The sequence below is a fragment of the Hyaena hyaena genome, unplaced genomic scaffold (assembly GCF_003009895.1).
Source record: "Hyaena hyaena isolate Hyena2069 unplaced genomic scaffold, ASM300989v1 scaffold_14, whole genome shotgun sequence".
NCBI lineage: Eukaryota > Metazoa > Chordata > Mammalia > Carnivora > Hyaenidae > Hyaena > Hyaena hyaena.
The window spans coordinates 3,909,998-3,927,150 of NW_024080646.1; the positions used below are offsets into that span (position 1 = coordinate 3,909,998).

The 17,153-nt window shown below is 46.0% G+C and overlaps 1 protein-coding gene across 3 annotated transcripts in view; it reads right to left on the bottom strand.

The window, feature by feature from the left end:
* The window catches only part of CABLES1 (Cdk5 and Abl enzyme substrate 1), a 120,060-nt gene that overhangs the window by 61,583 nt on the left and 41,324 nt on the right, over positions 1-17,153 (bottom strand). For 2 of the 3 annotated variants that reach the window (XM_039217776.1, XM_039217771.1), the window contains exon 2: positions 1,948-2,019. Coding sequence is in view for 1 of the 3 variants with exons in the window: in XM_039217771.1 (XP_039073702.1) it covers positions 1,948-2,019 (72 nt within the window). In the remaining 2 variants the exon portion in view is untranslated. Of the gene's footprint in view, positions 1-573; positions 844-1,947; positions 2,020-17,153 lie in introns of those variants that run through there. The other variant, XM_039217782.1, reaches the window with a different exon arrangement.

The window sequence follows — 17,153 nt, forward strand, 5'->3', positions numbered from 1 at the left end:
CTTGTTTTTTGAATTTTATATTTACCACAAGCGTTTTTGGAAATTAAGTATAGTATTCTATAAGTAAGAACTGGATGAAGTTATAGTTAAGGCAAATAAGCCCTTTTTAGTGTGCTCAAATGTGGTACAGAGGTGACCAAGTGGCACGTGACCAGAAACAGCAGGTAGTTCCTCCTGGCCCTCCCCCACCCCTGCGTAACCACCTGGAATCCCAGAGGACGGAGTAACATTTTTTACCTGGTTTTCCTTGACTCACAACTATCACACTGCTTTCACCGAGGCTTCTCAGAGACTCTCGAAACACCAAGAGCTCTTCAGTGCTATTCACTGAATTCCCCTTTTGTGGCAGGAGTGACCTTACCTGCCCAAATGCCAAAGCCGCTCAGTGCCTCCTGAGAACCTCTCTCCTCCACTCTCGGGGATTACTCTGGCCCAGAGCCAGCTCCCTAAGTGGACTTCTCATGCAACTTTTTGTAGGGCTACTTCAGGAACAAGCTTCTCCCAACATTTAATAGCGAGGGATAGAAGAACATGTACACCCAAGCCCCATTAATCCCAAAGCCCCACACTCACCCTAAGATGATCCCAGATGTTACGTACTTTTCCACAAACACTTCAAAAGTGGCCCTGACTTTCTCTTTGGGATGACATCACCGGTGAGACTCAGTCACCCAACACTTTGGATCAGCTCCCCCATCTGTCTACGTGCCATATTCCATCCAGGCGGTCTGTGGACAGGACTAACCCGGGAGTGAAGCATCAGGCGGGAAAGGGGCCGGCTCCAGGGTGAGACCCATGCCACCACCTTCCCGGGCGCCCGCACTCCCTAGTGCGGTCAGGGCCCTAAAGCAAAAGGTGGGCCGACGTGGATTCCGGAAGCTGGTGCGAGCCAATGGGATCGCACGTTCTCCCGCGGGCCTCCCTCTGCGCCAGCCGCGCATGCCCTGTGAAGCCTTGGCGCATGCCCTGTGAAGCCACCGGGTCCTATGCTGCCTGACCTCCTTCGGGGGGCAGGAGTACCCCCACAACCAACTCAGATCCACTGCCGCAAGGATGGAAGGAGATGTGCTGTGTGAATACGGTCTTCTCCACTCAAGGAGGGATAGGGAACTAAGACACAGAAGGGGGTCATTGGTAAGGTGCAGGATTAGAGGAAGGAAAGCTGCAGGAGGCATAGCACAGCTCAGCAACTGCTGTCACCCAAGCACAGATGCCTCGCAAGCATCTTTCTAATCCCAATGGAAAAATCACTTTCAGCCCCAAGGAAGCCCCCAGAGCTATCCTAATTGAGTTTCCCCAGCAACTACTGATGGAGTCATATGGTGGGCACCTGCTAATGAAGTCCAGGACTGTGATTACTGTGTGTGTCACTGAACATAAGAAAGCTGAGACAATGATGGGCTTGTCTTCATCAAGCATTAGCTTTCAAATTGAAAAGGAAACAGCACCCAAATCCACATGCAAACTGGGCTTTTCCCATACATAACTGAGACTTTATAGTGCTCTAATGGTCCTCAGGGTTGGGATTTCCAAAGTATGAGTCTGGGGATGAGGCCATTATTTTAGTATATGTGCTGCCGAAGCGAGCACAGAGGCCATTATTTTAAAAATTTAATTCTGGGGGTACCTGGGTGGCTCAGTCAGTTATGTGTCCGACATCAGCTCAGGCCATGATCTCCCGGTTTGTGAGTTCAAGCCCTGCATTGGGCTCTGTGCTGACAGCTTAGAGCCCAGAGCCTGCTTTGGATTCTGTGTCTCCCTCTCTCTCTCTCTCTGCCCCTCCCATGCCCATACTCTATCTCTGTCTCTCAATAATAAATAAACGTTAAAAGATGTTTTAAAAATAAAATAAAATAAAAATTTAATTCTGTAGACATGGACCAAAAAAAAAATCAAACTTTGCCGTATTATACTGCAGGCCATTTACGTGCAACAGTAAAAACTTACCTTCGTAGAGGGGCATTCTCCTCAATATCTTCCAGGGTTTCCAAGGATGATCTCTGGGAAATGAGGCGTCGTCTGCAGAAAGAGGAAAAAACCTAGGAGTTAAAACCGCATTGTAAAATAGAGCAAGAATTTCTGTATATCTGAAACTGTTCTAAAATTTTTTTTTTAAAAGACTGGACAAGAACTGTCTTAAAGAGGCTGCCATGTTCCTAGCCTGGGCCATCTTGCCTTGTTGAATCCGGAGCATTCTCCCTGGTTAATAGAGCCCCTTTGTAATCCTCAGGGAAATGACTGATCCTTTTATGCTACAATTTTCTCAAAAAAAAAGACAAGGTGCCTCTTACAGTATATAACTTGGATACTGTGTGCAGTTTTTCTAAAGCATTAGATAATACTGTTATCTATTCAAATATCAGTGGTCTGAACCAGGTTAACTGATAAATATTCATTTTAAAAATCATATTAAATAAAATATGAAAATCATTAGGATGTGATTTAAAAAAAATTTGTGGTCTCTAGAAGACATTACTCCTTTGGGAGAGTTTCTCAGACACCAAGTAGAAGAGCTATCAGGACATGATTAGGCAAAATATGGACTCTTCCGGGCTCCTAAAGAATTGTAAACCATCTGCTAAAACCTCCTTAATCTAGTTTCTTTTGCCAGATTAAAATAAGAACAGGTCCTAGTTAACTGAGAATACCTGGTATAGGGGCCAGGTTTGCATGGTGGCTGGTACCTTTACAATTAATCCATTTGAACAAAGACCATCATTTCATAGTAAATGATTTGGCTGAGGAGGGTGGATAGAAAAAAATCTGACTGGGTCTTTACCTTGAAAAAAGGGGGACTAAAATGAGAAGGATAAACTCATTTTATACTATATTTTATAAAATTAGGTTAAGAATATGCAACTATAGCCATGTTCTAATTTGTCCTAAGAACAACAAAAAAATGAAACAAATGTTTTAACTTCTGTTTTGTGTTTTCTTTTTCTGACCAACTACCTTTTGCTTTATGTTTTATTTTTAGTAAGACAATCAGAAAGGTCATTTTTGCAAACTGATATTCAAGGGCTTCATCAATTTTTGAAGACCCTTTCTTAATCTTTTGGTATCCAATCCTTTCTAAAACAGTCATCTAGAATAGTCTTTGTTCTTCAATGGTAAACTGGCATTCTCTCAGATCTTCATTGTCAATCTGGGAGTACTAAGAGTACTATAACATTACCTTCAGTGTCTTCATGACACGCTAGACCTTTTGCAAGATCTGCAGTGTCACTCTGCAATTAACTTACAGTGAATTTCCATTTCCATCATATTCCCAGATTTCTAACAGTCAGCCAGGCCTGAGGCAATGATTGTGAGGAGACAACGGTCTTACCTGAGAGGCGTGCACAGGGGCTGAAGGAGATGGGAACTGATTTTATAGCTTACAGGTGGCCAATTCATTAGGAAGTGGGGCTGTTCTGCACAGCTCTGTAACTGCAGGGACTCAGCTACCCCAGGACCCCTGTGACAGCACCTTGCAGCTGTGACTTTGACGTGTCCAGACGAAGCACAGCCCTTCCTGGTGCTAGGTCTGCTTGGTACAGAGTCCCAGGCTGGTACAGTTCAAATGTCCAGTTATATCCCCACACAACACAGCTCTTGGGATCAGGGGCCTTGCATTCCCCATCCAGAGGCAGGTGCAATTTTACAAGGACCATGCACTCTCAGTCAGATGAACTCAGATTTCAGTCCTTGGGCTCAGGGGCTCTGGATATTTAGAAAACTCCTTAATCTTTGGGCCTACGTGAAACAGGACAAGGAAAATAACAGAGTCCCTAGCACAGGACAAAAAGTGATTAGTAGCTACTAGATTTTGATGACACTCCAGTTCCCCTGGACTGAGGCTGTACTCTGACCTGATTTGACACCCCCCCCCAACGCCCTCCCCCCAGCCCAACTGGCTAGGATAAGGCTGGCTATCCTAGCTCTGGTCCCTCCTCCAACCGCAGCCAGTAGCAGGGTCACCCAAAATGCCTTGTGCCTGAGCCTACCCACAGCACATGCTCCTTCAACACCTACGCCCTCTAAGCATAACTACATGCTACCTTTGCCGATGCAATGGTCACCTATCAAATTAGCACCCCCAAACCCCCACACCCCCATCCCCTTCCCGCCTCCATGCACTGTTCTCACTTAACACCAGTGTCTCCTCCACAGCTAGAAGGGAGTCACTGAAGTATTTAGTCTGTTTATCTCTGGATAATGTTCTTTTAAAATCAAAAGTCAAATATTAAGCATGTATACCTAAACTATTATTAGACCTAACTTATCACAAGCAGAAATAAAGGATAGGCTTCAGACGCTGGAAATCTCAACAAATTCTGTTCAACTCTGAGCCTTCTTCTGTGGAATAGCACTTTCAGACGGCCAGTAAATAGACATTTTCATGTTCTGCACAATGTACAACCAGGGTGGGTAACAGAGCAACCTCAAAGCCTCCCCTCCTGCAATAATCCTAACAGAGGTCCACTGAGAAGTTCTGGGGTTGGCTCTCTGAGGAGCAAAGATACAACCCAAGACCCCAGCAAAGGCCAGGTGTGTGCATTTTCTCAGCACACCCTGTGCTGACCCATACCAACTGTGAGCCCGATCTGCGGGGAACACACAGCCGACCCAGGCTGGACTCCTGTCCTCAAGGGGCTCATATTCAAGGGGGAATCCATGGGACTACCTCCAAGGAATTTCATTCATAACCCCCAATCGCCTCCTGCATTTGGGGCTGCCTTGCATGCCCTCCAAGAACAGTGTGGCCAGCACTCCAGCTGCAAATGCCAAGCGAATCCCCTGGTGAACACACGAGGCCCTTACAGGCAGCCTGGGACCTCACAGGCTCTCGTCCAAAATCGAGGCCAGGGTGTTCACCCTGGAAAAATAGGTCCATTCACAAAAAAACACAATTGGATAATTCCTCTGTCAAAAAGCTGCATCCAGCTGTTTCTCCACCAGAAAAGAAAGGTGCTTATTTGAAAAATAACCAAATTCAAATGTATCAAATATATCTTTCTATATATTTATGAGAATTTTTAAAAAGTAATCTGTATGCCCGATGTGGGGCTTGAATTCACAATCCCAAGATCGAGAGTCACATGTTCTACCGAATCAGCCAGCCAGGTGCCCAGGATTTGATACTCTCTTCAGGAGTTGAATGTGGTTAAATTCTCTCTCTCTCTCTCTCTCTCTCTCTCTCTCTCTCTCTCTCACACACACACACACACACACACACACACACACACACACACAAAAACTTAAGGTCTGGATTCCTTAAAGAGAAAAAAATCCCAAACACCAGATACCCACTTATTCCTTTAAATTCAGTGGCTATGATTCCCTTCTTCATGAATGGGACCAAGCAATCTTCACCTGACCCTTGACCACCACAGGACTGACTGTGCTGGCCCACCGACACATGAATTTTCTTTGAGAAGTACAGAATGGTACTGTAAGTGTAATTTCTCTTCCTTACGGTTGTAACATTTTCTCTTCTCTAGCGTCCTTTATTATAAGAATTCAGTATATAATGCATATAGCATACAAAATATGTGTTAACTATTTGTTATCAGTAAGGCTTCCAGTCACCAGTAGGCTATTAGTGGTTTTGGCGGAGTAAAAAATAACATACAAATCTTCCACTGTGCACAGGGGTGGGGGTGGGGGTGGGGGGGCAAAGCCCCAACTCCCATGTTGTTTAGGGTCAACTGTATTTTTTTTTTTCTTGAGAGAGAGAGCGCATGCAGGTGAGGGGGAAGGGCATAAGGCAGGGGGGGGGGGGAGTAGAGGGAGAGAGAGAAGGGAAGGATCTTAAGCAGACTCTGCACTGACCCTGGGATCATGACCTGAGCAGAAATCAAGAGTTGATGCTCAACCAACTGAGCCACCAGGCGCCCTAGGGTCACCTGTATTCTTTGAGATGGACACACAGAGTTTGCAAAGAACATTAGCATCAAAAGGCACCATGAAAACACAGACACAGTGCCCGCCCTTCCCACATAAAATAAGTCTTTGTTCACGGCTACAGCGGCATGCCCTGTGGTGTTAACCCAGCGGTGCTCATCTCCTTACCACTTGCTAGATCCTTCCAAGGTATGTAATAACTTCCCCCTTTGCTTTCTATCCTCAGAAAGTCTGAAATGGAAAAGAAGGCTTAGGGAAGGTGGCCAAGCTTCACCAGGTACTTTTCACCCTGCAATCTGCCTCTAAAACTAAGTCCATTACTATGCAAACTCCTCCTCATCAGGCACAGTTAACATAGGTCTTCGCAGGTTTTAATGACTGACAAAGAATACTCAGCCTTCTTATTAAGCAAGCAGACATTAAGTAAGAGCCCGAGCATTACATGTGGACCTGACCGAATAGGAAGAGTTCATGACTGGTCCTCAGAGTGAGTCCTCAGAACTCAGGGTTCCCCTCCCTGTCGCTTTGGGCCGTAAACACTTTTGAAGCCAACGTGGCTCACATTCAATGTACACTATACACACCAGCCTCCCTAAAGCTCCCAGTATCTTTTGAATGCTGGACTCTGTCTAGATAAGGAAATGCTAATCCATGACAAGACTGCCTATCTGGCTACACCTACTTGAACCAAATTAATCCACTTATCATTAGGGCTGATGTTCACTGCAGAGCAAGTCACTGTGTGCACCCGGGGTCCACGGCTGGTTATAATAAATCCACTTACACTAAAAACTTAAGGAAAGGTCACTGGGAGAAGAGAGGGGGGAAAAAAAAATCACACAGAACAAGTGACTAGACTAACAGGGAAATGGACCAGGGAAGACCTAGGGCCAGGATTTTGAAAGTGCTTTTTAGGCACGGAAGTGTCACTAGCTCCATTTTCAGGATGGGAGCAATGACTGACTACCCACACAAACTGATGGGGTGGGGCAAGTAGGCCCGGCCATCCCTATTGTCGGCCAGTCAGCAGTGATTCTGGGGACCCCAGGAGAGTAAAGGGCAAGGTGGGAGCCATGCCTGGGGCATCTTCATCAGATGGGCCACCTCTTAGTATAGTAAGCAGAGTTTCAGAGAGGGGTGGGGGGGAGGGAGACGGGGAGGGAGAGGGGGACGGTGGAGAGCGCAAGAGCAAGCGCTGATGTGGGCAGGGTGGCAACTGCCTGACGAACCTCACCAGAGCTGGACTCTGGGCTCCCTGCTGTCCCTGCTGACCAGTGAGGCCACGCAGGGTCATCCTGGGGTCCAGCTGGGCCAGCTGATCAAGGCCAATCCCCCATGGGGTGACCTGAAGCAGCACCTTGGCCCAAAAGCCAATGTCAGGGAGAGGGCACCCCAGGAGACAGCATGTGACACTGACACTTAGGACCAGCATTTGACAAGGAAGGTGGCTCCTGGCCTTACACTCAGTGTCAAACGAGGAAGTAAGGTTGGATTAATGTTCTCTCCCCGGCTGCCCACCAGAATCCCTGGGGCCCGTTAAACATCTCTGAGAGCAAAACACAAGCTTTGAGAGCAAGAAGGGACGTAGGCCATCTGGGCCAACCAACGCTGTCCTCACATGAAGGCAATTTCCTCTGTGGCTCCAGTTTTCCCCATATAAGGAGCCCCCTTCCTGGCTATGAGATGGGCCACTGGTGGGCACAGTTATGTCTTCACACGTGTGAAGGAAGTGAAGGCATCATGGATACCTCAGTTACATAGCTAATGGGAGAGCTGAGGTCATGGCTACCTCAAATCCATTCAGATAGTTATTATGACCCAAAAAAGTAAAAACACAACCACCATAAAAATAACCTATTAATATAGTCACAAGACATGTGCACACTTGTAATTTATTTGCTTTGTTACCTGTGTCTCTATCTCTCCCCCTCAGATAAAACTGAACCATGCTAGACAGTGGGCTGGCTCAGGGGAGGGATCACTTTTGTGGCCTAGGGATGGAGAGTGCTTAGCAAACAGTAGGTACTCAATTCAGGCTGGCTGAATACAAGGATGAATCCCATCAACAGGCAGGTGGGTTCCAATGGACTTTTCCCAGAAAGCCCCTGACTCAATGCTTTTCTGTACACAACTATTAGTGTGGGCTCTTGCTATTCAATATGCGAGTTCCCAGTCTGGGCAACAGAAGCCAAAAATCATCCTCAGAAAGCTTCCCAACGCCTCACTGCAACAGGAAGTAGAGGGAGATCGCAGACCCTCATCTATCGGGAAGGTGGGAAGGGAGAAGGGACAGCTGGCCAGTTGGCAGGCAGAAGATGTGATGTTTAAAATGAGTTTCTTCTGTTTGAGCTTATTAAACATTCGTGTTTCCAAGTGGAATTTGTACTGCTTTTGTAACTATATAAAAGTAATACATCTCACTGTAAAAAAAAAAAAAAAAATCCAATCAGGAAATGTATGCAGTAGAAACTGAGAAATGACGGGCAAACCCCAGCGGCCAGAGGACACTCTTTATAGAGTCTGGTGTACATCAGGGCACCTGAGTGGCTCAGTCGGTTAAGTGTCTGACTTTGGCTCAGGTCATGATCTCTGGTTTGTGAGTTCAAGCCCCGCGTTGGGCTCTGTGCTGACAGCTCAGAGCCTGGAACCTGATTCACATTCTGTGTCTCCCTCTCTCTCTGCCTCTCCCCCACTCACACTCTGTCTCTCTCTCAAAAATAAACAGACCTAAAAAAATTAATTTGGTATATGTCCTCTCAGGGTCTTTGCTAGTTCCATGTCTAATTAGAAATGTAAATACAGAGATTTGTCTACAATTGAAACTGTGAGAAGGAAAAGCCAGGGCAGTGGGAAGAGGACCTCGCCTTGGGATAAAGCTGTAACCTGTCTCCACCACTGGGCACACTCGCAGCATCTGAGCAGGATAGAAGAATGGGAGTAGATAGGGAATCCAGGATTCTCTCCCAGGCTGGGCAGTCGTCCCTGGGGCTGGGTACTCTCTTCTCTGGCTATGGACCAGCAGGCGAGGAAGGCGGTCAGCAGAGATGGAAGGAGGGGGATCAAGGACCACCAGTAGAAGCAAGAAGCAGGGCTCCAACCTCACCTCGAAGTTGATCCCAATCTCCACAGGTTCACCAATGTCAAAATGCAGGTGTGGGAGAAGTGGTCTGAGGCTTTTCTGGGGTCTCAGAAAATTCTGAGGACTGTCAGGGTACAGACTCCCTTCCCCAGGTAAAGCTGGAAGTATCCAGCTGCAGGCCATGTGACAGGGCTGGACATGAAGAAGTCCCACTTCAACCAAGAGACTAAGGGAGCCTTGATCTCCTAGTCTCCTTTTCTGACTTAAGAGTTCAAAGCTTCCAAGGGGCCCAATTAGGGCCCAGCAAGAAAAGACAGGGAGACCACTAGCCTAGAAACTAGCAGAGCTGACCTTTTTAGCAGGTAGAAAATCTCTGTAAAATGTCCTGAGATCCTACCATATTCTCTTGTATCCCCACATCACAGACATAGTCTTTTGTTCTAAAAATAGCACTCAGCTCAGGCATAAAAGGTGTTTCTAGAAAGCAGAGTATAAATCTATCACTGGTAAACTTATTTACTATGGGAGCTTACTACTCAAAGGAACCCTAAGGAGAAGAACCTCCATATATCCAAGAATTATACTTTCATTGATAGATCTTTTGTGAAAATGCTGGTTTTCCAACTGTAGGCCCTCTGAAAGCCAAGTGCACCTCTAACACACACTCCCTTCATTTCTCTAACATAGCTCTGAGCTGTTGACACCACGACATCATGGGCTGATTCTCCAGATTCAGCAACTAAGTTAGGATAACTCTGTTCATGATTTAGCAAATGTTAAAGCCAAGATTCCAGATGCTCCTTTAGCAGAAGTCAAATGAGAGTGTGCTCAGTGAAGAAGCAAACTGCTTCCCCACCAATACATAGGTGTTCACAGATGAAGAAAGAAAAGTCAGCTGTCGCCTCTTAACAGAAGCCACATACATAGTCTTAAAGCAAAACTGGCCTTAGCTTTAGCTGAAGACATGTTTATTAGAGCGATGCTTAATTCCGCTTTCCACAGATCTAAAGCTTTGTCCAGTAGCAAAGGTGGTTATGAAATGTGCGTGGCCCTTACGTGCTCCCCTGGCAATGGCTGCCTGTCAAGATTGTGAGGAAATCCCAGAGGAGAGCCATGAAATCTGCCACTACAGTGGCAGACTAGCTGGGCCCAGCCATGAGGCCAGGGTGATCCGCCAATACCCTACTGGGCCAATCAGTCCTTGCAATGCCTCTGAGCAAAAGGCGCATGGCATTTCCTTGCCTGTGCAAGGAAAACCTCCTCTGCCCACCAAAGCTCGTGTGCCTAAAGCCAGGGCCATACCCCATACCTGGGATACAGACAGAAACATGCAACACCTTCCCCGCCCCCCTGTCCCCCCAGCAGATCACGGAAGTCTTCCTTGTAGAAGAAGGAAAACGTAAACAGCTTATCTTATGAAAAGGGGGAGTGGAAACTGCCTTTCAGAGCGGCTAGGTTTTGAAGGTTCTAGCTGACGAATCAGGCAAAAATCAAATTTTAAAATCAATGCACTAAGCATTGTAATCAGCTTGTTCAAGTAAGATCTGGTTCTACGTTTTTATACTTTAAGAAAGTATACTTAAATGTTTAGGTCAAGAAAGCAACTTTAAATGTTTCCAGAGAATACAAAGGCACTGGGCTTGCCTGAGCTTACTTTCGCTTCAAAGCTCTCATCAGACTCAACAAATCCTGGAAAACCAAGGTGTGAGGTCATTTTGGTAGTTAAGTCTGTTCAAAGACAGACCTATTGGCAGGATTTAGTAACTGGCCAGATACTCACTCCGCAGAGGCCTGGGTCCACCCTGCCCACCACCACCCTAATCTTACAAAACACCCTTTCCATCATATGGCATTCCCCAGTTTGAAGATCCACAATGATTCCTTCTGGGAACAAGTTCAAACTGCCTTGACAAAGGCACTGGATAGGGAGGTCAGAAGACAGCAGCGTGACACAGCACACCTGGCCAGCGCAAAGGCACTTGCCCAATCTCCTGGGACACCCTCCAGGTATCAGGAAATAAAGGGGCTGTCAGGGCCACAGGCTCAGTGACAGTGCTGCATCCTAATCCCAGCTCAGCCTCATCCTGGAGGGAAGGGAAGGGCCTTGCCCTGAAGCTGGAGGGAACAAGGTGGCTGAATGTGCAAAAGCAAAAGCCAAAAGCAGACTTATCGGTTGGGTAAAAAAAAAAAAATTAGGATCCAGAGAGATTTGGGGGTTTGTGTAACAGAGAGATGTGATGTGTCCTTGCTACGAAACATGCTGGATTACCAACGAGGGGGTGGAGGGGAGACAAGTGGGGACCAAGCCACAATGGGGTGAAGGCTGGAAACCGACATGAGCCATGGAAAACCACTCAAAAATAACAGGGTTGGCTTCACCCTGGAGAGAAAAGAGCTCTGTCAATCTAACATAACCAGTGCAAGAAGTATGGGGCCAACTCACTTATGTTTTGGGGGTAGCCTTTAGAATTCAAGCACTCAAGTCCAGGTGCTCTCTGCAAAAGAGATTCCCTGAGCCAGGTGAGGAGGGTGACTGGGAATCCAGCACCTGGGCCCAGAGTTTAAGGCTGGCACAGACCAGGTACGGAGTATGAGGGACACAGGGGAGGGCATGAGTGGGCTCAAAGGAGAACTGAGATTTAACTGGGAAGAGGCAGCCAGGCTATTGTGGGAGGTTCAAAAGGTAAACTCGGGGTGCCTGGGTGGCTTAGTCGGTTAAGCGTCCGACTTTCGCTTAGGTCATGATCTCACGGTTCGTGGGTTCGAGCCCCGTGTCGGGCTCTGTGCTGACTGCCAGCTCAGAGCCTAGAGCCTGTTTCAGTCTGTGACTCCCTCTCTCTCTGACCCTCCCCTGCTCATGCTGTCTCTCTCTCTCCTAGAAATAAATAAAACATTTAAAAAAAAAAAGGTAAACTCAGGGGGCACCTGGGTGGCTCAGCTGGTTGAGTGTCTGACTTTGTGGCTTAGGTCATGATCATGCAGTTTGTGGGTTTGAGCCCCATGTCGGGCTCTGCCGACAGCTCGAAGTCTAGAGCCTGCTTCAGATTCTGTGTCTCCCTTTCTCTCTGCATTCCACCCCCGCTCAAAAATAAACATTGAAAAAATTTTTTTAAATGGTAAACTCAGGGTGGATTTCTCAGACAAGTGCCTTACCAGAGCCGAACAGGATGGGCCACCAGGTAAGCACAAGACATGGAGGGATCCTCTGAAGCAAAATCAAGGAAAGAACCTATAAAAGGAGCCAGGAAACAGGGCCCCGACAAGATGGACAGGGTCGATTCCAGGAGGAGAACAGATGGGTGGGGCTGCGGTGGACACCACACATGTGTGCACGTGTGTGTGCGCACACCATTGCAATGTTTCCTTCCGACACAAGAACAGAAGGGGTGCAGGAACACTGCAGGGCTTCTGATGGGAGGTGAGGGTGTAGGTGCAGAGGCTGGGGCTGCTTCCACAGAAAGAGACAGACTGACCGTTACCTGAACCCCTGAAGGCCCATGAGCACCAAGTCACGTCTGATGGACACGTGGCCTCCACTCATCTCCAGTCTCTTCAGGAAGCATGTTTCATCCTAGGCCCTCTTCTCTATAATCAGGATGGAGCCTTCTCTTAAATACCCCACCCTGACAATGGCCTGCGCATGGGCTGACTGCATCTTTCTTTCCCAACCCTAGGAGGACTTACCGGTGCTTCGCAGGAATGCCTTTGCAGGTGAAAGGCTTTCTAAGCCAGATAAACACTTATTTTCCATTCAAAAGCAAAATGAGGGCTCTCTATGACCGGCTCTGTGGGGTGGTGTGGGGTGGTCGGCTGCACAAAGGCTGAGGTGCACACCCTCTAGGAGAAAGCCCAACTCTGCCGACAGGTGCACTCCTCTCCCTGGCTCCCCAGTCCTGGAAAGGTGAGAGGTCAATGGGGGCTAATTTAATTAGAACCAGTAGGAAGCCAGGCAGGCTGGTTACTTCCACATCAGTATTTAAGGAGACCTTTAGGAGGCTGCCTTCCAGCATAATCGCTCCCCTGAGTTTCTCCTTTGGTTTCCAGCTTGACCTTTTCTGTTCCAAAGGGCCTTCAGTAGAAATGGATTTTGACAGCTCAGAAACGTATGCAATTATTTATAGCAAATTCAGGATGGATGGGGGTTTCATAAATCTTTATTTTCTAGTTTTTCAGATTAACCTCGGCCCACGCTCAATAGCAGCTTATGGAAACAAAGATTGATGCTTGCTTGTCCACTGGCTTCAAGCAATAATGTCCTTTTTCCAAACACGGGGCCCAAGTGATCTCATTCCTTTCTGGAAGTCTTTTTTTTTTTTTAAATGCCTGATTCTCCTTCACCACGATGTTTACTCTCTATGGAAGCTGCCTAGGGACTTCAGAATCATTGGCCTCCTAACAGGCTTATGGGGCAAGGAATGCCCCAAGGTGACCAAATATTAGTTCAAAAGAAAACTCAGTCTGCTTCATCTGGTCTTCATCCATCCAAATCCTACAGGTGCAGAACCAGCTGCTCTATGAAGCGGCCCCTAACTGTTTCTGAATTCCTACATTTGATACCATTACCATATTAGGAAATACATCTAGATACTTGTAGAATGAGTGATTTCATTCTTATTTTACACCCTGTATCTCCAACCAGACTGCAAGCACCCTGAAGACACATAGTGTCTCCCCTTCTTTGGAACCCGTTTAATAACTACATTACCTGGTCACAGTAAGTGCTCAATAAATGTTTAAGTACAGCAGGGACAACTGTCTGAAGCTACAGGTGGCCCACGAGAGGCAACGATGGATTTTAACTGTTCCTGGGAGTCAGAGGGACATCGCTCCGGGGGGACTTTTCTGAGGCAAGCCAACAGAAGCCAAAGCCATATCGAGGATGAGGTCCGACACCAAAGCTGGGTCCTCAGAGACTGTCGGATCCCAGAGGTTCAACCTTTTGAGGAGCAGAACATTTTTTTCAAACTAATCTATGTCAAATCCCAAAATATAAAACAGGTTAGAACAATTACAAATTTTATAAATTGAACGTATAAAATGTACTTATAACTCAACCAGTATTAGAGCAGTGAAGCGATTTTGATGTACAAACAATATGAAACCAAGAATTATGAATACCGTTTCTACTCTAAGATCAACCTTAGCATCTAATTTGTTTCTTTGATCTTGGTTGTAAGGTACAGAGATCATTTCAATTGACACAGATAAGTATGTGCCTATGGTAACCATTTCTAAAAAACTCAGGACGCAATTCAATTAAAAAGATGGCAGGTGAAGCTTAGTTGCACAAAATCAGCTTACTTTGGCAGCAGAAATTAATTAATGCATAATTAATGTACACATGGTCACCCACGTGATAAGGTTTGTAATAGAACACTATTAGCTTATGTTTTACGGCAGGTTTTTTTATGTTTTATTTATTTTTGAGAGAGACAGAGACAGAGTGTGAGCAGAGGAGGGGCAGAGGCAGAGAGAGAGGGAAACACAGAATCTGAAGCAGGCTCCAGGCCCTGAGCCATCAGCACAGAGCTGGACACAGGGCTCAAACCCATGAATTGTGAAATCATGACCTGAGCCGAAGTTGGATGCTTAACTGACTGAGCTACCCAGGTGCTCCTACTGCAGTTTTTAAAACATTTTATATACAACTACTACTTAAATACATATATTATACATTATGCATATATTAAATATATATGTATATATTATATACAACCATATACATACGTGTACTATTTGTACATACTATGTATATATTATACAATGTAAATTATACCTCAAAATGTTAAACACAGAATTACCCCATATAACTGGCGATTCCATTCCTAGATGTAATTCAAGAGAAATGAAAGGATACCCATACAGAACAATTGCACATGAATGTTCAAAGCAGCATGATTTACAACAGCCAAGATGTGAAAATTACCCAAATGTCCAGCAACAAATGAATGGATGAGTAAGATGCAATATTATGCAGCCATTAAAAGGAATGAAGAACTGGAATACCTGGAAGGTTGAGTCAGTTGAGTCAGTCATGATCCCAGGGTCGTGGGATTGAGCCCCACATTGGTCTTCATGCTCAGCATGGAGCCCGCTTAAGATTCTCTTCCTCTCTCCCATTGTCCCCCTCCCCAGCTCTTTCTCTCTAAATAAATTTAAATTTTTTTAATAAAAAAATAGAAAGGAATGAAGTACTGATACACGCTACAAAATGGATGATCCTTGAAAACATGATGCTAAGAGAAAGACACAAAAGACCACATATTGTGGGATTCCAGTTATATGAACTGCCCAGAACAGGCAAATCCCTATAGACAGTGCATTAGTGGTTGTCTAGGGCTGGGTGTGGGAAGTAGGAGGAATTAGGAGTGGCTGCTATGGCCACAGGGTTTCTTTTCGGGGTGATGAAAATGTTCTAAAATTACACAATGGTGGAGCACTTCGGTGGCTCAGTTGGTTAAGCGTCTGACTTTGGCTCAGGTCATGATCTCATAGTTCGTGGGTTCAAGCCCTGTGTTGGGCTCTGTGCTGACAGCTCAGAGCCTGGAGCCTGCTTCAGATTCTATGTCTCCCTCTCACTCTGTCCCTCCCTTGCTCATGCTCCGTGTCAAAAATAAACATTTTAAATAAATTTAAAATCACACAATGGTGATGGTTGCACAACTTTATGAATGTACTAAACCCACCAAACAGCATATTTTAAATGAATGGTGGTGTGAATTGCAACTTAATCACGCTGTTAAAATACTTACATATGATATAAATGTTAAAATATATAAGCTATCTAGGTAGAAAAATATACATTGGGGGAAAATACAGTGTGAAAAGAAATCAACTGCTTATGGAGCAGCTAGGGCTCTTGCTGAGATTGTTGGAGCTCTAGGTAACACAATGTTGAAAACTATGGGTCTGGTTCAACTTCTCTCGACCAGAGCTACAGAGACGGACAGCCTGACGGACCGGCCCTAGCTAGAGCCAGACGGTGGGAGAGCCAGGCCCAGGGTGCAGACACCTCACTGCAGAGCTGCTCCCTTTCCTTTCTAATGGGGGTTGAACTGCTCTTTTCAGTTTGTGTCCAGCCCACAATAACAGGCACAGGGCGGGAAGGGAAGGTGGACCCAGGCAGACCCTGGACAGGACAAGGCCAGCTCATCACTTTCCCCGGGGCCTCAAGCACTGCTGGTCCCCCTCCCTTTCTCCCTGCAGGCCTAACAGACAGCATCCCTGATGAGCACATCAAAGTGTTTGGAGCTCTGAGACTTCAGTTTCCATCACTTCTCATTTCCCTAGCCTCCAGAGTAAGCCATGCTTGCAAAGGACTCCCTTTTTTATTAAAGGCTGATCCTGTTTTCTAGGAGAGAACTCGAGAGCACTTTCAGGCATCTAAGAATCTAGACGGAAGACAATACCCTCTTTGAGGTGCTTGTGTGTTCCTGTCAGCATCTGGGGAGGTAGTTTAATTTTTTAACAGCTCTTTCGGAGCTCTTTGAAAATATATTATTAGCGCATCTGCCTCACCGTATAGGTAATTAGCAACCACAGTTCTAATTACCAGGCTGTTCAGGAAAGGCTTCCAAAGTGAATTTGCGGCACAAGAGCTGTGCCTAAAACCACATGAATATTCATTTAGATGTAATGTGGGCTTGACTGCTTATCGCGTTCTTTCCAAGAGCCTGTCCCAGAGGTATGAATCGCCCCTTTCACACAGGGCTTCTGTATGATGCCACATGGTTATTGTGTAAAATAGTTATGTTCCCAACAACCTGGAAGGTGGGCGATACACTGTTTTCAACCAATGTTTTCAGAAAGCAATGGGCTAAAATAAGTGCAATCAGCCACCATTTTATTTCCCTAAGGATGGTCAACGGTATCAATTCTTTAGCACAAGATGCTTAAACTGGGGTACCTGATCTCCTAGGGGTTCTGTGCACCTGTAAAACCAGATCCAAAGCGTGTGTGTATGTACATACGTTCATTTTTTCCTCTTTTTCTAAAAGAAAATCTATGTGGTCCCAAGAAAGATTAGAAACCACTGTTATCAAGCAAAGGATGGTGCTAATGGAACGGCAGGGAAACAGGCAGGGTTCCAGACCTAGCTGTCTGTATTATGTGAATCTGAGCAAGACAGCATTGTCAACATTATTAGTGTCACCGCCAGATACACACAAGTACTCATGGTCCTAGGTGT